The following is a 20,985-nucleotide window of genomic DNA, read 5'->3' on the forward strand; positions in this document are numbered from 1 at the left end:
AGAAATGTAAAAAAATTTTCTTTAAAAAGGAATTTATAATTCCTAGTAATTGTTCACCCAAGTAAGTAAATTGATTTCTTTCAATTTTAAGAGAAAGGTTAGTATTAACTAATACCAAATTATTCAAAGGAAAAAGTTCACTCTTATGAAAGTTAAATCCTGAAAACTGACTAAAGCAGAAGAGTAAAGAAAGTATGGAAAGTAAGGAAGACTCCACATTAGAAATGTAGAGCAAAAGGTCATCAGCATAATGCAAAACTTTGTGGGTAATACCCCTCCTTAAAATACAGTCATATCATTAGAATTAGCAATAGCTAAAGGTTCTAAGACCACATCAAAAAGCACAGGACTCAAAGGACAACCTTGTCTAGTTCCACGTTGAAGTTTAAATATTTTATTTTTCAAAGGTACGTTTAATGTCAGAGAAATGTGTACAATATACATCCTGAAATTCTTTTTCTTCGCAACCATCCACAAAAGCAGAGTGCCTCAAAGAATGAATGACAATTAAACACTAGAATCCCAAAGCCCCCCAGCTCCCCCCTCGCACACGTAAGCAGCAGCAAAACAATGACCCCCTCCCCACCAGCAAATAAAAGCATTGGCGCCCCTCCCCCCACCAAGCATGGAGCAAAGCATCAATAAAGACACATACTTGCAAAGACTACTCGTTCACCCAGTAATTCGACCACAGGCTCTCTCTCTGTCTCCCTAATAAGGGATAAAGAGATGTCTCCATTTCACAGCGAGAGGGGAAAACATATCAAACAACTTTCTCATTTATGATTTTAAAAGTCCGTTGCGTCATTTTTTCCAAGCTCTGTGCCCAAAGAACTTGGGGCACACAGCCAGAGATCTGCTGTCTCCCACAACACACTAATTTGCTGCAGAGGCAACAACCTGGAATCCACCCACCTCCAGAGCCACGAAATCCTGAAACTCCAAAGGTGAGCTAATCTTCTAGGCAATATCCTTGGTATATTGAATAACAGTCAGTCTTGAGACCCTGAGAGCAGGTCCCATTCCCACAAAGAACCAAATTCAGCTTGTAACTCCAGGTTAGGGTCTTCAAAAGGACCCTGAAAGGGAAAAACAAAGATATTAAAGATAGAAAGAGAGCTGGTTCTGAAGATGCAAGCAAAGGAGTCGCCATTAGGCGCCATTGTCTCATAAGCTCCATCCCCACACAGCATTTTTGTAGTGTGAACTAAAGTCTCAAAGGTGCAGGATGGTTGTGGCTTGGTGTGTATAGGATGAATAGATGCAGCAGGACCTGGACCTTAGAGCACGGATCAAACTGATGTTCTCAATTTAAGCTGCCACACTTCCTTCCTGCAGAGATTGAGAAGTCTCAAACAGACTTGCAAAAGCTAAGGCATCCTTTGGCAGGCTATGGACACGTATGTGGGGAGTATGTGGCATCTTGTTGAAGACCAAGATGGCAGTTTAACAAAGCAGTCTTGACCTCTCTGCTGTATGGCTGTGAAACATGGACCCCATACCACAGGCACATCAAGATGCCTGACCAGTTCCACCTGCAGTGCCTTTGCAAGATCAATGGTATCTCATGGCAAGACAGAATCCCCAACACAGAAGTGCTACAAAGGGCCGAGAGATCTGGCACAGAGACACTGACCATGAAGGCTAAACTTCATTGCGTTGGACATGTAGTCCGGATGGAAGACAACCGCCTTCTAAAGATGGTATTCTTTTATGAGCTGGCACATGGCACCAGAAAGCTGGGTGGCCCCACAAAGCACTATAAAAACTAGTGTCCCTGAAGGCATGTAATATCCTTGTGACAGGATGAGAGGCCTTGGCCAAAGATCATAATCCCTGCTGCTTGGTAGTCTGCAAAGGCATCAGCATGTTTGAAGTGCAGAGGCTGAAGGACCTCTATCAAAAATGCCAGGACTGCATGGAGAGATGACCCAACCTTTCAATGACCTGCCAGTCCAGACTTAGTTCTCATCAGAGGCATCACTGACATCATCGTTTTTCCAACAGACTTCCGAGAAGAAACAGAAGAAGCTGCCGATACCTACTGTACCATGATGGGATGACTGCTCGGGTGACCATAGGAGGTCAAGAGCCTGAGCCCTTCCTTGTATGCACAGGGTGAGGCAGGGGTGTGTGCTAGCACCAGTGCTCTTTAACATCTTCATCCTGTGTGTTACCAAGCTTCTCCACAAGGAGACTGAGGATAGCAGTGGTGTGGCAGTGGATGTCAACCTCTTTAAAATCAGGAGGCTCCACGCAACCACCAAACTCCATAGAGAACAGGTCCTGGACCTGCAGAATGCAGACGACTGTGCTCTTGTGGCCCATACACCAAGGGATCTTCTGACTGTCCTTACTGTGGTGGTGAGAGCATACAGCAGGATGGGGCTGACTGTCAATACCACCAAGACAGAAGTGGTTTGCCAATGGAGTGCTAGTGTCCCACCCACCCTACCTGCCTTCACTGTTGGTGATGAAAAGCTCAGTAGTGCCATCTTTCAAATATCTGGGGAGCATTCTCTCTGAGGATAGTGGCATTGACAACGACATCCAGAGCCACATTAAACCGGCTGCCTTTGGGAGACTTCAGCGTAGAGTCTTTCAGAACAGGAGCCTTTGTCCCTCCACAAAGATCACTGTATACCAAGAGGTCTGTGTCGCCACCCTCCTTTATGGCTGTGAAGCTTGGGTAACCTACAGCTGTCACATCAAGTCCTTGGAGCACTTCCAGATGAGCTGCCTTCAGCGCATCCTGGAAAGTACGTGGCGTGAGTGGGTGCCTCACACTGAAATACTTGTAAAGACCAACTGCAGAAGTATTGAGGCCATGATCACCCAATGTCAGTTGCAGTGACTGGGGCATGTGATAAGGATGCCCCCGTGTCGGCTACCCCGCAGAGTGTTATACGGCCAGCTACATCATGGTCGACACTCAGCTGGAGGGCCGAAGAAGTGCGATAAGTATCAGATGAAGAATGTTTTAATGAAGTGCAAGATCAGACCTGAGGACCTGGAGGATGTTGCTGCTGACCGTAACACTTGGTGACAGCTGTGTAGGGTTGTGTTTGTATTCTGGAGATGGAAAGTACAGCCAGGGTTTCCAGTGACGTCATCGTCGAGAATGGCAGCTTAAGTCACTAGCTCCTCCGGAAAAATGCGTATTAAGCCCCGTTAACCCATCACATTTAGTATTTTTGGAAAAATATTTGAACTGAAAAGAGGGTCAAGAATGGGGAAAAGGAATGGAAATAAAAAAAGCGACACTGCGGATCCTGCAGCCAAGAGGAATGCAGTGAGCGGCTCTCCTACCCGACTGCGTGCTAGCGAGGCAGACGCTGGGCCTCGTTCAGGCAAAGCAGCAAATATGATCAAAATTTTGAAAGCGATAAGGGAGTTTCAGAAAGCAATAAAGCAGCAGCTCCGTGATATTAAGTCAGAGCTCGCTAGCGTCAATCAAAAAATAGTGGTGGCAGAGACTCGAATTGAGAAGATGGAAGATCATGTTCAAAACGTGGAACAAATACTGAGTAAGATGATAAAAATATCAAATCACCAAGAAGGCAAACTGCTTGACCTGGAGGGAAGATCACGGCAGAAAAATATCAGAATCTACAACGTCCCCGAAGGAGCGGAGGGATCATCTATGATGGAGTTGTCGGAAAGTTACTGCGGGATGCGCTGGATCTTCTCTCAGCTATGCAGCTGGAAGTCGAAAGAGCCCACCACTCGTTAGTCCTAAAGTCTACCCAAGATAAGCCACGCTCAATAATAATTAAATTTCTTCGGTACAGCACCAAGGCAGAGATTCTACAAAGGGCCTAGGGTAAGAAGAGAGTGTTTTTAGACGATAATATATTTCAACCAAGATTACCCTCCCCCCCGTGGTCCTGCAGAAACGCAAAGAATACTCTGTAGTAAAGTGAGTACTAAAGCAAAAAAAAGGTTAGATTTCAAACTCCGTACCCTGCTAAACTTCGAGTGTTTTATGACGACGGGACGCGGTTGTACCAGACAGTGGAAGAGGTGACTACAGACATTAAGGCCAGAGGGTTGCCCATCAGCGTGACCAAAAGGAGGGAAAGCCTGGCTGAGGAATTATCCCGCTCCGCTTGGGAAATCGTGTGAGAATCAAGAAGGCAGGAGATGGGAGGAGGCCGAGAGAAATATATCAGGAAGAGACCGGGAGTTTCCCAAAGACAGTCCTCGCTCCCTTCAGAAGAGCCATAAGGTTTGGCTAACTTTAAAAATGTTGAGAAGCTAAACGGAAGCAAAAGTACATGGTGATATACCTATCTCGAGAAATAATTATTATAATGTGGATTTTATATTACTTAGTTGTTATTCTTTATTCACTCACTTACTCCTTTTTCCCCACCAAAATGAGAATATATATATGTGTGTGTATGTATGTAATATGTATGTGTGTGTCTGTGTGTGCGTGCTTGTGTGTATATATATATATATATATATATATATATATTTAAAAAAGGAGTACACAAGGAAATCTTTTCTGTGTAGTAGATTTGTTCACTGACTTTTATGAATACTGCAATGGGGGCCCTCAACTCACAAGTAGGAGGGGTTATCCCCCACAGCTAGATATTTCCTCTAGCTCAATGCAGGGTCATCTACTAGAGACCTCAGGCTTGGAATCACACGTTTGTTACCATTTTTGTTATTATTTACGTTTCTTGGTTCTTACTTGTTCAGGAAGTAGATCAATTAAGTTTTTTTCTAATTTCAATGATACATTGACAGATAAATACAGATGGCTAAGGACAAGGTAAAATTCATTTCTTTTAATGTCAATGGGCTATTAAATCCAATCAAATGTAAGAGGATTTTACCCAAAATGAAAAAAGAACAAGCCCATGTAGTATATTTACAGGAAATTCATTTAAGTGATAATGAGCATGAAAAACTAAAGAGAATGGGTTTCACTAATCTGTTTTTCTCATATAAATCAGGACGTAGGAGAGGAGTTGCTATTCTTATCTCAAGTAAGCTAAATTTTGAAAAAGTATTCAAAATGGGAGATAAAGAGGGCAGATATATTCTGGTAAGGGGGAATATAGATGGAAATTCAGTTACTCTATTAAATATATATGCACCCCCCGGGAAGTGATATTGGTTTCTTTCAGAAAATTACTGATATTATGGTAACAGAAACAGAAGGTCTCCTGATATGTGGGGGAGACTTAAATTTACAATTACAACCAAACTTAGGCTCTTCCAATAGAAAAACCTATGAAACAAAATCTTTACATAAAAAAGTTAATACACTTTTTGAGGATGTTGGTTTAATTGATATATGGAGGGACCTTTAACCCGACAGAAGGGATTACACTCATTATTCTGCTCCCCATTCTGTATATACAAAAACAGACTATTTTATAACATTTGGAAAAGACAAAGACAAAATAAACACCTGTGGAATTGGGACAATAGATGTAAGTGACAATGCGCCTATATATTTATCTGTTGATTTTGACCTACAACCAAAGAATACTATTTGGAAACTAAATTCAAGTCTACTCAATGATCCACACTTTAAGGAACAAATTAAAAAAGAAATTGGTCTCTACTTAGAATTTAATGATAATGGAGAGGTTCCACCTCCCATTTTATGGGATACTCTGAAGGCGGTCTTAAGAGGGAAAATTATAGCGATATCTTCATATAAGGAATAAAACATCAGAGGAATTACAAAATAGGCTGAAGGAACTAGAGAAAAAAACACAAATTGAATTTGGCACAGGATACATTAGGGGAAATTAAAAGAATTAGGAATGATATAAATAGGCTACGCAAGAAATCAGGAAAACCTTAATGTTTCTGAAACAGAGAAATCATGAAAGTGGATCAAAATCTATGAAAATACTGGCTTGGAAACTGGGGGGGGAGAAAAGATGGCAGAAAATACATAGAATTAGGGACCCAAGAAAGAAAATGATAAAAAAAATAAGCTAAGTGAAATTCAAGAAGCTTTTGAAGTGCTTTACAAAACTCTATATTCCAAAGTTCCATGGGGAAGCATAACCCAAATTGACACCTTCCTGAAATCTCTAGAGTTACCCACTTTAAGCGAACAACAAAACAGAACTATGACTGCTGACATAACTGAAGTTGAATTAAAAGCTGCAGTTAGTAGGCTTAAATTAAGCAAGTCACCAGGTTCAGATGGGTATATGGCAGAGTGGTACAAAGAATTTAAAAATTAGTTAATTCCTGTTTTACTCCCTACACTGAACTGGGCTTTAAAAAAAGGCACAAATGCCACCCAGTTGGAAGGAAGCGATAATCTCAGTTATACCAAAAGAAGACGAGGATCAAATGGAATGCGGGTCATTTAGACCAATATCCGTTCTTAATGTAGATGATAGATTATTTACCTCCATCATGGCCAAACGAATAGAGGAGTTTCTACACATACTGATACATAACGATCAGACAGGTTTTATACGACAACGCCAAACTCAAGACAATATACGAAGGACACTTCACATTATGGATCATATGCAAAAAAAAATCAAAGCAATAGTGATAAGCGTGGACGCTGAAAAAAAATTTGATTAGGTTAATTGGAATTTTCTTTACAGAGTTTTACATAGATTTGGTTTCTAAGACAATTATTAAAACTATACAGACACTACATGACAATCCTACAGCTAGGATTAAAATCAATGGATATTTTTTCAAATAGTCTAATCCTAGAAAGGGGCACGAGACAGGGTTGTCCATGGTCACCGCTACTCTGCGTTATATCTGGAACCATTAGCTCAATACATCAGACAAAATGATATCAGGGGAATTACTATTAAAGGGACAGAGCATAAATTGGCTTGTTATGCGGATGACATTTTGATCTATCTAGGGTAACCAACATACTCTTTACCTAAATTGATGCAATCCTTTGAACAATGTGGTCAATTATCAGGATACAAGATCAACATAGATAAAACCCAATTACTTTCATATTACTATAGCCCACCAAGAGAAATTGAAAGTCAATACCCCTGGGCATGGCACACAGAGTCTTTCAAATATTTGGGCATCATTATGCCAAAAGACGTGGCAAGATGGAACCTGATTCCTTTTTTCAGTCTCAGTTCAAGGATTGAGTCTATTAAAATGAATATACTGCCCAGACTGTTATATCTCTTTCAGACCCTACCAATAGAGATTAATCAACACAAATTCAATGAATGTAACAAGACATTATCAAGGTATATTTGGCAGGGTAAAAGGCCTAGAGTTCATCTCAAAACTTTGCAATTAGCAAAGGAAAAGGGGGGGATGGGGCCTACCTTCTCTTAGAGATTATTATTTTGCAGCACAGTTGAGAGCTGTGATATGTTGGTACAACCCATCACATGACGCTCAATGGAAAAACATTGAGGAGTGGGTACTTCCCATCCCTATACAAGCAATTTTGGCTGATAACAACCTGCAAAGGTACATAAATACTATTGATAACCCATGGGTGAAACTGACTCTTAAAATATGGAAAACTACTATAAAAGAATATAATCTAGAGGGAAATATTGCAATTCTTAAATGGTGTGCATATGACTCGGATTTTACACCAAATAAATTGGATGCTAGATTTAAGGAATGGACAGCTAAAGGAATAACAGTTCTTTGCAACATAATGAAAGAAGGAACACTGTTCAGTTTTGAAATGATTAAAGAGAAACACTTATTAGAAAAACAAGACTTTTATTGGTATTTGCAGATGCGACAATATGTTAATAAGACGCTTATAAATGTAACCAAGGCAAATACATGCTTGATAGAGTTCTTTAGAAAAGGATATAATTCAGATAATGGTAGTAGAATCATTTCAAGCATGTATAAGGGGTTGTCAAATCTTAAAACACATTCAACTTCATACATTAAAACAAAATTCAAACGAGAGGACATGATTTGAGAGTTAGGGGGCAGAAGTTTAAGGGAAACACGAGGGGGTATTTCTTTACTCAGAGAGTGATAGCTGTGTGGAATGAGCTTCCTGTAGAAGTAGTAGAGGCCAGTTCAGTTGTGTCATTTAAGGTAAAATTGGATAGGTATATGGACAGGAAAGGAGTGGAGGGTTATGGGCTGAGTGCGGGTAGGTGGGACTAGGTGAGATTAAGAGTTCGGCACGGACTAGGAGGGCCAAGATGGCCTGTTTCCGTGCTGTGATTGTTATATGGTTAAAATGGGAGAAGGAAGGGGGGATAATTATATCTGAGGGAGAATGGACAACAATATGGAGGTATCAATGAAAGTGTACCAATTCACAGAAATGGAGGGAGTTTGGATGGAAAAACTTGATAAGATATTTTATTACACCCTCTCAGAAATCCTATTATGATAGTAACCTCCCTGTTTGCTGGAGGAATTGTGGAAATCAAAATGCAAATCATTATCATATTTTTTGTGACTGCCCTGTTATTGAAGACTATTGGAGGGGGATACACAGTGCCCTACAAGATATCTTTAAATCTGAAATACCCTTAGAGAGTAAGACCATATATTTTGGATATATACCTCATGGATGGTTGAAAAGAGATAAATATTTACTGTTGGTGGCTGGTAAAAAGACTCTTACTAGGAAATGGTTATCACAGGAGAGCCTGTAGCGATGTACTACATACAGAGCTAGAAACAATGACACACAGTCAGTAAGTCATTTCGAGACCAGTTTATTCAAACTTCGCGGTGCTGGCTTTTAATCCCTAGTTCCCGCCCTCTCTGGGCGGAAATGACATCAGAGGTGCATTACCAAAGTCTCTCCCCGCGCGCTGACTGTTTGTGAGCTGGTTCGCCTGATCAGAAAGTGGGTCGTCACAAGCCCAACTTTAAATACATAGATGGAAATTACAATGGACATTTACAAAATGGAGAAGATAACAGCATCTGTTAATCATAAACTGGAACAATTTTATTTATACTGGGGGAAATGGTTTAACTACATAATGCCTCATAGGCCTGATTTTATTCTCACAAATCAATGAATCTGTTGGAAAAAAAAATCACTCCCTACTTGTACGTAGTTCTTTCCTTTTGCTTGTTTTTTTTCTTTCCAGTCTTTTCTATAAATGTATACCTCAGATAAATACTTTGTGGAGATTTGTGATATATATGATTATATGATATATATGTACAATGTCTGAAATACATCTTATGGAAATGTTTGTTTGATGATGAACTTCAATAAAAAAAATAAATTACAAAAAAAGGAAAGTACAACCAGAAGAGAGTCAGAAGATACGCAGCCATGGATACCAGCACTACCACATATACATGTCCCACCTGCAATGGAACTTGTGGGTCCAGGATAGGACTGTATAGTCATCAAAGATTTCACCGGTAAAGAAGTGGATATTGTCATTGGATTCGGATGGACATCCGAAGAGAAGAGATTAGTGATGAAAAGAAAGCCCACTTACTACTCAGTGTTATGGGCATGAAAACATACGGCCTACTGTGGAGCTTGTTAACTCTTGAAAAGCCAGCTGACAAAACGTTCAAGCAAATAGTAGACACCTTACAACGGCATTTAAACCCAAATCACTGGTCATTACTGAAAGATCGGAACAAAAATGAAAGCATTTATGAATATTGTGCTGAATTGCGCAAAATATCAGAACATTGTCAATTTGGAACGGGCCTGTCAGATACATTGAGGGATAGATTAGTGTGTGGCATGTACTGTGAAACCACCCAGAAGAAGTTCCCGTGTGAAAAAGACCTTACATTCAAGAAGGCGATATATCATTAGAAATAGCTGCACGAGGTGATTCAGAAATACAGCAAAAATCTCTGGAATATGCTACGAATAAAATGTCACTGCACAGAAGTGAAGGAAAGAAATGTTACCGTTGTGGGGACAGGTCACACGACCCTGATGGTTGTTGGTTTAAAAATGAAGAATGCTGAAACTGTAGAAATCAGGGTCACACTGGCAGAGTATGCAAAGCTAAACAGCAGGAAAAGGGCAAAGTACAGAGAAACAAGAAAACCCAGAAAGGAAAATACAACAATGTGCACAAAATGAAAGAAAGCAATTCTGATGAAAATGACTCAGACAAAAGTGAATTATCTTCCACTTCACAGCGTGGAAGAGGAAGATGATCGAAGAGTAATATGGATCACTCCACAAGTGGCAGGCATGAGACTGAAAGTGGAATTGGACACAGGCTCAGCGTTAACAGTGATCTCTAGTGGAGATGGAGTTCAACCCAGATAAATGTAAAGTGGTTCATTTTAGTAGGCCAAATACGATGGCAGAATATAGTATTAATGGTAAGACTCCTGGCAGTGTGGAGAATCAGAGGGATCTTGGGGTCCTTAAAGCAGCTGTGCAGGTTGACTGTGGTTAAAAAGGTGTACAGTGTATTGGCCTTCATCAATCATGGAATTGAATTTAGGAGCAGAGAGGTAATATTGCAGCTATATAGGACCCTGGTCAGACCCCACTTGGAGTACTGTGCTCAGTTCTGGTCTCCTCACTAAAGGAAGGATGTGGAAACCATAGAAAGGGTGCAATAGACAATAGGTGCAGAAGTAGACCATTCGGCCCTTCGAGCCTGCACCGCCATTCTGAGATCATGGCTGATCATCTACTATCAATACCCGGTTCCTGCCTTGTCCCCATATCCCTTAATTCCACTATCCATAAGATACCTATCTAGCTCCTCCTTGAAAGCATCCAGCAAATTGGCCTCCACTGCCTTCTGAGGCAGTGCATTCCACACCCCCACAACTCTCTGGGAGAAGAAGTTTCTCCTTAACTCCATCCTAAATGACCTACCCCTTATTCTTAAACCATGCCCTCTGGTACTGGACTCTCCCAGCATCTGGAACATATTTCCTGCCTCTATCTTGTCCAATCCCTTAATAATCTTATCTGTTTCAATCAGATCCCCTCTCAATCTCCTTAATTCCAGCATGTACAAGCCCAGTCTCTCTAACCTCTCTGCGTAAGACAGTCTGGACATTCCAGGAATTAACTTTGTTAACACAATACTCCAGGTGTGGTCTCACCAGGGCTCTGTACAAATGCAAGAGGATTTCCGTGCTCTTGTACTCAATTCCCTTTGTAATAAAAGTCAACATTCCATTAGCCTTCTTCACTGCCTGCTGCACTTGCTCATTCACCTTCAGTGACTGATGAACAAGGACTCCTAGATCTCTTTGTATTTCTCCCTTACCTAACTTTACACCATTCAGATAATAATCTGCCTTCCTGTTCTTACTCCCACACTCACACTTATTCACATTAAACGTCATCTGCCAGGTATCTGCCCACTCACCCAGCCTATCCAAGTCACCCTGAATTCTAACACCCTCATCACATGTCACACTGCCACCCAGCTTAGTACCATCAGCAAATTTGCTGATGTTATTCTCAATGTCTTCATCTAAATCGTTGATGTGGATCGTAAACAGCTGTGGTCTCAATACCGAGCCCTGTGGCACCCCACTAGTCGCCACCTGCCATTCCGAGAAACACCCATTCACCGCTACCCTTTGCTTTCTATCGGCCAACCAGTTTTCTATCCATGTCAATGTCTTCCCCCCAATGCCATGAGCTCTGATTTTACTCACCAATCTCCTATGTGGGACCTTATCAAATGCCTTCTGAAAATCGAGGTACACTACATCCACTGGATCTCCCTTGTCTAACTTCCTGGTTACATCCTCGAAAAACTCCAATAGATTAGTCAAGTATGATTTGCCCTTGGTAAATCCATGCTGGCTCGGCCCAATCCTATCACTGCTATCTAGATATGCCACTATTTCATCTTTAATAATTGGCTCTAGCATCTTCCCCACTACTGATGTTAGGCTGACAGGACGATAGTTCTCTGTTTTCTCCCTCCCTCCTTTCTTAAAAAGTGGGATAACATTAGCCATTCTCCAATCCTCAGAAACTGATCCTGAATCTAAGGAACATTGGAAAATGATTACCAATGCATCCGCAATTTCCAGAGCCACTTCCTTTCGTACCCTAGGATGCAGACCATCTGGACCTGGGGATTTGTTAGCCTTCAGTCCCATCAGTCTTCTCATCACCGTTTCCTTCCTGATGTCAATCTGTTTCATTTCCGCTGTTACCCTATGTCCTTGGCCCATCCATACATCTGGGAGATTGCTTGCGTCTTCCCTAGTGAAAACAGATCTAAAGTACTTACTAAATTCTTCTGCCATTTCTCTGTTTCCCATAACAATTTCACCCAATTCATTCTTCAAGGGCCCAACATTGTTCTTAACTATCTTCTTTCTCTTCACATACCTAAAAAAGCTTTTGCTATCCTCATTTATATTCCTGGCTAGCTTGCATTCGTACTTCATTTTTTCTCCCCGTATTGCCTTTTTAGTTAAGTTCTGTTGTTCCCAATCATCTGTCTTCCCACTCACCTTAGCTCTATCATACTTTTTTTTAATGCTATGCAATCTCTGACTTCCTTTGTCAACCACTGTGGCCCCTTTCCCCCCTTTGAATCCTTCCTTCTCTGAGGGATGAACTGATTTTGCACCTTGTTCATTATTCCCAAGAATACCTGCCATTGCTGTTCCACTGTCTTTTCTGCTGGGATATCTGTCCATTTAACTTTGGCCAGCTCCTCCCTCATGGCTGTATAGTCTCCTTTGTTCAACTGCAACACTGACACCTCCGATCTGCCCTTATCCTTCTCAAGTTGCAGATAAAAACATCATATTATGGTCACTACCTCCTAATGGCTCCTTTACTTCAAGATCACTTATCAAATCCTGTTCATTACACAACACTAAATCCAGAATAGCCTTGTCCCTGGTCGGCTCTCGTACAAGCTGTTCCAAGAATGCATCCCATAGGCACTCTACAAACTCCCTTTCCTGGGTCCAGCACCAACCTGATTCTCCCAGTTCACCTGCATGTTGAAATCCCCCATAACTACTGCGACATTACCTTTGCCACATGCCAATGTTAACTCCCTATTCAACTTGCACCCAATATTCATGCTGCTGTTTGGGGGCCTGTAGACTACACCCATTAGGGTCTTTTTGCCCTTACTGTTCCTCAGTTCTATCCACACAGACTCTACTCCTGATCCTATGTCCCCCCTTGCAAAGGACTGAATCTCATTCCTCACCAACAGGGCCACCCCACCCCCTCTGCCCACATTTCTGTCCCTACGATAGCATGTATACCCTTGTACATTCATTTCCCAGGTCTGATCTCCCTGCAGCCGTTATCCCAACAACATCATAGTTACCCATTCGCACCTGAGCTTCAAGCCCATCTGCCTTATTTCTGACACTTCGTGCATTCAGATATAGAATTTTTAGCCCATTTCTCCACTCTCTGTTTAAATCGCTGCCTATTGTGCTTAATCCAGCTCCCCAAACTCCCATTGGGCTATACGCCCCTTAAATTTTGTTGTCCTTCCTAAATTTACTTATTCTTTCTGCACATTTAACTCCATGTTCCTTCAGACCATTCCTCTGTACATGTGTCCTCTTTATCACTTGTTCTGCCTCACCTTTCTCTACAACACACTTAATATTCCGGAACCGTGTAGTCCCCACCTGTCCTTTATTCTTCATCTCGCTATCCTCTCACATTCTGGATCCCTGCCCCCTGCAAATTTAGTTTAAACCCCTCCCCCCGCCCCCAAGCAGCACTAGCAAATTTTCCTGCAAGAATGTTAGTACCGCTCCAGTTCAGGTGTAAACCGTCCCGTCGGAACAGATCCCACCTTCCCTGGAACAAAGCCCAATTACCTAAAAACCTGAAGCCCTCCCTCCTGCACCATCCTCTCAGCGGAGAGGTGCGGAGGAGATTTACAAGGATGTTGCCTGGATTGGGGTGCATACCTTATGAGAGTAGGTTGAGTGAACTCAGCCTTTTTCTCCTTGGAGTGACGGAGAATGAGAGGTAACCTGATAGAGGTGTATAAGATGATGAGAGGCATTGATCATGTGGATAGTCAGAGGCTTTTTCCCAGGGCTGAAATGGTTGCCACAAGAGTTTGAAGATGCTTGGGAGTAGGTACAGAGGAGATGTCAGGGGTAAGGTTTTCACTCAGAGAGTGGTGTGTGTGTGGAATGGGCTGCTGACAACGGTGGTGGAGGCAGGGTCTTTTAAAAGACTTTTCAATAGGTACATGGAGCTTAGTAAAATAGAGGGCTATGAGTAAGCCTAGTAATTTCTAAGGTTGGTACATGTTTGACACAACTTTGTGGGCCGAAGGGCCTGTATTGTGCTGTAGGTTTTCTATGTTTCTGTGTTTTTTTTAACAACACAAGATAGACAACTTCTTCCTTGCCTATCGTAATGCAGTACATGCAACCACTAACCAGACACCAGCGATGATGTTTCTAAACAGGAACCTGAGGTCTCATATGGATCTTCTCAAACCAAATGTATGGCATGATGTAGAGAACAGACAGTTCAAACATTTGAATGCTAAGTCAACACGGAGGTTCAATGTGGGACAGTCAGTTCTTGCACGGGATTACTGGACTGAAAAGTGGCAGCGGGTATATTTTCTGCCATAGACGGGCCACTGATGTATAGAGTACAGGTGGGAGAGAATGTATGGAGAAGTCACATGGATCAAATCCTGGATGCTCAGGTGGAAAACACAACACCTTGTCCTGACTCCCTGGACATAGAAGCAAACACTCCTGATGTGACCACATCAACCTCGTCCACAGAGAAGCCTGTCATCAGTGCTGAGAACCCACTTGATGTACCTTTGAAGACTAATTCCCCAAATCAAACGTTTTAGGGCAGACGTTACCCAGAGAGGCAGAGAAGACACCTCCCTAGAGACTTCAGTTATAATTATATTACTTTGTTATAATTTCGTATTAAGTTACTGATTAAACAGTTGGTGGGTGTTTGTATATTAAGGGTACACATACAGTATTTGTTTAGCATAGTGCCCCAGAAAAAAAAACAGTTGATACACTTTTAAAATAAAAGTGGAGGAGTGTACCATATAGCCTACTGTATAATATGGTTCTATTTTATGTCGTAGTAAGACGTTAATGAGCATGCGCTATTAGGCGCGTATTGATGTGAATATATATATATGTGTGTGTGTGTGTGTGTGTGTGTGTGTCTCCAGTTCAGGTTCTGTAAGTAAAAACCTCTGTTAACTTAGCTCCAGTCTCTAGTGTTTTTATTTATAGTTCTGTTGTGTAACCGGTAACATACACAACACCTACTATGCATTTCTTTCTCCTCCTTAACTAGGATCTGAATATCCCTTGAAAATCAAGGTTTTCAAAATGTGTTAGCCTTGCCATTTATTCTCACAGAAACATATGAAGACTGTATTCTCAATATTTCACTTTTGAGGGCCTCCAACTGACAAAATATCCCTTTGCTGGAAAACAACCTATCTCAATCCACACCTGCCATAACCTTTCTGATGCTGTGCGCTTTTGGTCTGTCCTTATTTTCTTCAACATTTGATAGCCGCCTTTTTTTACTCTTTTACAGGATACAATTCCACCGACCTCAGAGAGGAGAAGGAAGTCTTCAGGTCTCTCTACGAGCCGTCACTGGTCACCGAGCCCAGACTGGGTAGGTAGATGTATATGCCAGATTTTTATTATTATTCTTAGGCAGCACACCAGCATTATGTATAGATTTATTTATTAATAGTGTTCGGACACCAGCTACTAAATGGGCTTAGCAGGGTTGGATCGTGGGTCAGATAATTGCCAACCAGAGTCTGTACACGAACTTGGTGTGTGCATGTATGTGGAAACAAGTATTCTCAGCAAACACAGGCAAACACACATATATCCAAAGTCATTTCCTTGCCTCCTCCCCTCAGTCCATCCTTCCTACTCTGAGCCCCTTCCCCTAACTTCTGACTCTGTCTCTCTTTTCCCCCACCACCAAATCACCTTCCCCTCTTCCTTTCCTGGTTCCCTTAGTGTTTAAATTTATCATTGGCATTTCTTACCTGCCTGTTATGCTCCCACCTGGTTCCTCCCCATTACCCTGTGTCCCAGCTGTGCACACCTGAAAACATGCTTCCCAGACTACTTGCAGACTGAGTGAACAAGCACTGTTCATCAAGCTCTGATTGGGTGAACACATGGTGCCAATTGGTAGTTCTAACACATTAATGTTGAATTGTTGGACACGATTGATTGAAACATTTTTATGACATTACAAACTAACATAATTAGGGAAAGGATTAGGATGAGGAGTGAAGGTGTCATCTGTTGTGCTAGCCTGCACTACTGTTCATGAAGATCATGACTGATCTTCAATCTCTGCTTCATTTTCCTGAACTATCACTATATCACTCAATTCCCTTCGTGTCCAGAAATCTTTCCATCTTTCTCTGACTGAACTTTCATGACTCCCCTGGGACAGAGAATTTAAGAATTCCAAGAAACCCACATCTTTATGGGACTGTGATCCCTGATTGTAGACACCCAGCTAGGAGAAACATCTCTGCATCTGGCCTGTCAAGCCTATAATACTTTTGTAGGTTTCAGTGAGTTTTCCTCTCCTTCTCAATTAAGTTTAGAGAATACAGGCCCAATCTGACTGTCCCAGTGTCGTCCAGGAAGGGAGTGAATCATCATCATTGCACTCCCTCTATGATGAATACTTATTTTTCTCAGATATCCAGTATCTACTGGCTTCTGATTCTCCTTTCTTAATAAAGAGGATAAAACTATACACTGTGGTCCAGTTGAAGCTTTACTGACCTCAGTGTAATAGTGAGAAGACAGCCCTATCCTGCACTGAAATTCTCTAGTAATATTTTGAATTTGTTTAGTCTTGTCGCTGGATCTGTGGAATGAAAAGCTTGTCTTGCATACTGTTCGTAGAACATAGAACATTACAGCACAATACAAGCTGTTCAATCCTTGTTGTGCCTACCTTTTAAACTGCTATAAGATTAATTTAATCCTTCCCTCCTACATAACTCTCCATTTTTCTATCATCCATGTGGCTAAGAATTTATTAAATGTCTCTGATATACCTGCTTGTACGATCCCCCACCACTCTCTGTGTAAAGACATTCCTATCACATTAAAGTGATGCCGCTCGGTGTTCCATTCAATCCATCGTCTTGTGCATCCAGAGTTTCTCTAATTTCTTCCAACTCCAGCTATGAGTTTCTTTTGCAATCCCTAATTGGTCTTGCCCTCACTCAACTCTTCCTCCTGTTCTTCACGTATGCGTAGAATGCCTTAGGGTTTTCCTTAACCCTTCTCGCCAAGTGCTTCTCATGCCGTTCTAGCTCTCCTAAGTCTATTCTTCAGCACCTTCATGGCTGCTTTGTAACCCTTTAGAGCCCTGCCTGGTGCTTGCTTCATAGACCTTAAGTATGCTTCATATAGATCAATTCATTGCACAGTTCATTTAGGTACTACAAGGTGAAGTAAAAACAATGCAGAATAAAATATAACAACTAAAAAGATAGTGCAGTGCAGGTAGACAAGATCGACCTATTAATGATTAAGGATATGGAAGCTCAGGCAGTGATATGCTTCCCCAGCAGGGTGTGGGAGATCAGGGACATTTCTTGGAAAAATATATGTGAGCAGTAATGACAGGGAATTTGCTAAATGAGGGAACAGACAGGTGCTTCTGTGGCTAAGAATGAGATTTCAGAATGGTGTGTTGCCTTCTTGGTGCCAAGGTCGGGGCTGTCTCAAGGAAAGTACAGAACATATTGTACAAGGAAACACAGGTTACATCAACGTTGGTGGGTGACCAATATCTTTGCAAGGAGGCTTGCTCTTGCTGCTCAAGAGGGTCTAAATTTATTAGGTGAGTAGGAGACAGAGATGGGAAGCAAAGTAACAATGTTGGAAGTGGGGAAAGAAATTTAGATTTAGAGATGCAGCATGGTAACAGGCTCTTTCAGTCCAACAAACTGCACTGCCCAAATACAACCATGTGACCTAGGTAATTTCTAAAGTAAGTACATGTTCGGCATAGCATTGTGGGCCAAAGGGCCTGCATTGTGCTGTAGGTTTTCTATGTTTCTGTCACCAATCAAGCTACTAACTTGTGTTGTGGGAGAAGGGACATCATGATTTTGTTGCAGTGGATGTATGGACAGAAGTCTTTATAGTCAAGCAATCACACTCACTCTTTCTCCCGATAGTGGGGAGAGATTGCCTCTGAATCTCGAGTTAGAATCTCGGAATAAAAAGCAATGCAGCAGACTTTGATAATGTAACAGCAACTGTTAGTCTCTGTGAAATGAAATAGGTGACATTTCTGAGAGAGAGAGAGCCTGTGGCATGTCAAACAGTCGGGTAAACAGGCTGCAAGATGATGGTCTCTCTTTGGGTGCTTTGCTTTTGCTTGGTGGTAGTGGGCGCTGACACATTTTTGCTGAAACAGGTGGGGGAGGGGGAGGTTGCTTTGCTACTGCTTGTGGGTGGGGGGAGAGGGGGCTTTAGAGTTCCAATGTTTTTCTATTGTTCATTCTTTTGTGGTTCTGCTTTTTGTGGATGCCTGTGAAGACTAAGTTGTATACTGTATACATTCTCTGGTAATAAACAGAACCATTTGAAGATGTGGGCAAAATCCTCGATGCATTCACTAAAGGGAAACATGTGGAACACAGTGAGTTTAGGGAAGGGAACGTGAATAATCAGGAGCAGATCGATTTTAAGAACAAATTTGTCAGATGTCATGGGATGAATAAAGACTGATAGATTCACAGGGCTGAGGGCTGGATGAGATTTATGTCAGGAGAATATTTAAAGTAGCTAAGGCTCTGAAGAGATTTTACATCATTGTTAGCCATGGGTGAGATTATAGTTAATGCAGAAAACTTGGTTGGCATGGACAATTAGTGCTAAAAGGCCTGGTTCCATTCTGTATAATTCTTTAATTCTAATATTGTTCCTTGATTTAGAGAGCTGTGGGGACAAGCCAGGTAACTAAAACGTTGAACCATGCATTACTGGCAAGGAAATTATAGGAGAGCAACCTAAAGTATAGGACCTATGTGCATTTGAAAGTATAAGGACTGATCAACATTATCTTTTTCCAGTGATAGGCATATCAAAAATAGGGGAGCTTGGGTTTAAAGTGAGAGGAAGGAGTTTTAAAGGAGATTTGAAGGATAATTTTTTTTTGAGAGTTGTTAATATCTGAAACACACTGCCACATGAGGTGGTGGAATCAGATGTAGTCACTACATTTTAGAGTTATTTAAACAATTAAATAGGCAAGGCATAGAGACCTAGTACAAACAAATGGGATCAATGTTGATGGACCCAAAGAGTTTGGCATGGACCACAGGACTGATTTCTGTGCTGCTAGTCCCTTGATGCCTTAAATATCAACTTTCCCTGCCTGTCTCCATTTAAAAACCATTCTGCTGTTTCATGAATCAAAGTGAACTACTTCATCGTTCTCTACAAATTGTCTGCCATGTTTTCACCTAATCACTTAACTTGAAGTCCCTTTAAGTCTCTCCACATTCTGTTTCATCCTTGCAAGCCCACCTGCTTTTATCTCATCAGGGTATCACTGGGAACTCCTGTCCTGCCCTCTTTTTTAAGTATTTTCTTGTGGTTTGTCTCTTCTCTGGTTCTGTGAACTCTGATGCAGCGGATGAGCTCGGTGAGGGACCTGCAGACTCTGACTTAAACAGGGCAGTAGTTATCTAAGTAGGGACTGCAGAGTACCTGTGTGAACTTGATGCATGGGCAAGGTTGTTAATGGCATACTAAATGTTTCCTCTTCACTGCTGCGACCATGGTTCGGGAGTCCATGAGAATTTTCAAGGATGCTTTCAGTATGGTCTTGAACCTATTTTCGGAGTTTGATGTGGAGCATGTGAAAGATGTGAAAGATCTTTTCGAGCAGAATGGAAGACACCCAAGGTCACAGTGTGGGACATTGGTCTGGGAAATCCTACCTGCATGTTTGGAAGATATGCAGAGATACTGATGGTACTGTCCTTGTGTGTGCTAAAATGCCTTCCATTGGTAGTTAAAATAGGAGAAGCTTGCAGGAGCACAATGATCACTGCTACCTGGTAGATTGTGAGTTCAGTGCCAGATTTGAGGTGGTGATTTTCTCTTTGTGTATGCGTTCTCTTCTATACTTCTATGAATGTGTTGGTGACTTTGAGTTCAGTCTCAAAGCATATGAAAATAGTGGTTCACCTGCAGGTTTACCACCGTTGTGACCGTCTTGTTCCCGGAGTGGATCCAATAAGATCAATAATTTTCCAGTAGCTCCACTGCATTGGGAAGCTTGTTGGAGGTGAGGTGTATTTCCAACAGTAAGTACTAGGACAATGACATGGCCTTGCATCATGTTAGTGTGCAATGATTAGATTTCTTGTAGACCCTTTGGCTCAGACTATAGTTTGCAGGTGGTTCTGCAGGCAGCCATTGCTCTATAGTCCCTCCTGATTGCTGGAGTCAAAGGTCTCAGGGAGGTTATTGTTCTGTACCTTCTCAGTGCTTATTATGAGTGGAAGTTAGGGATACAGCCCCCATCTGAACTCTGTCCTCTCCAATCCCATTTCTTCTAAAGCTATATGAAGCGCACCCCTTTCACGTAGAAACCAAATTTCTAGGAAGCTAGGAATTGGTACAAGCTGCTCTACCCTGGTCTCTTACACCAGATTCTGAGGTCATGGCTGACTCTGTACATTGTACACGTACATGGCTGACTCTCGGATCGAGTTCTCAGTATTCTCAAGAGGGAGGGTGAGCAGCCAGATGTCGTGGTCCATGTAGGGACCAATGGCGTGGGTAGAAGAGAGGGGAGGTCCTGAAAGGTGAGTTTAGGGAGCTAGGTGCCAAGTTAAAGGACAGGACCTCCAGGATAGCAATCTCAGGATTGCTACCAGTGCCACGTGCTGGTGGGTTTAGAAATAGTAAGATAGTGCAGATCAACACGTGGCTGAAGATGTGGTGCAGGAGGGAGGGCTTCAGATTTATAGATAATTGGGCAGTTTTCCAGGGAAGGTGGGACCTGTTCGGTGGGAC

The 20,985-nt window shown here is 41.9% G+C and overlaps 1 protein-coding gene across 2 annotated transcripts in view; it reads left to right on the forward strand.

Moving 5' to 3' along the window:
* LOC132380265 (protein HID1) overlaps positions 1-20,985 on the forward strand; it is a 257,992-nt gene that overhangs the window by 179,570 nt on the left and 57,437 nt on the right. For both annotated transcript variants that reach the window (XM_059949013.1, XM_059949014.1), the window contains one exon: positions 15,485-15,568. In XM_059949013.1, coding sequence (XP_059804996.1) covers positions 15,485-15,568 — 84 coding nt within the window. The remainder of the gene's footprint in view (positions 1-15,484; positions 15,569-20,985) is intronic.

This window comes from Hypanus sabinus, chromosome 23 (assembly GCF_030144855.1).
Source record: "Hypanus sabinus isolate sHypSab1 chromosome 23, sHypSab1.hap1, whole genome shotgun sequence".
NCBI lineage: Eukaryota > Metazoa > Chordata > Chondrichthyes > Myliobatiformes > Dasyatidae > Hypanus > Hypanus sabinus.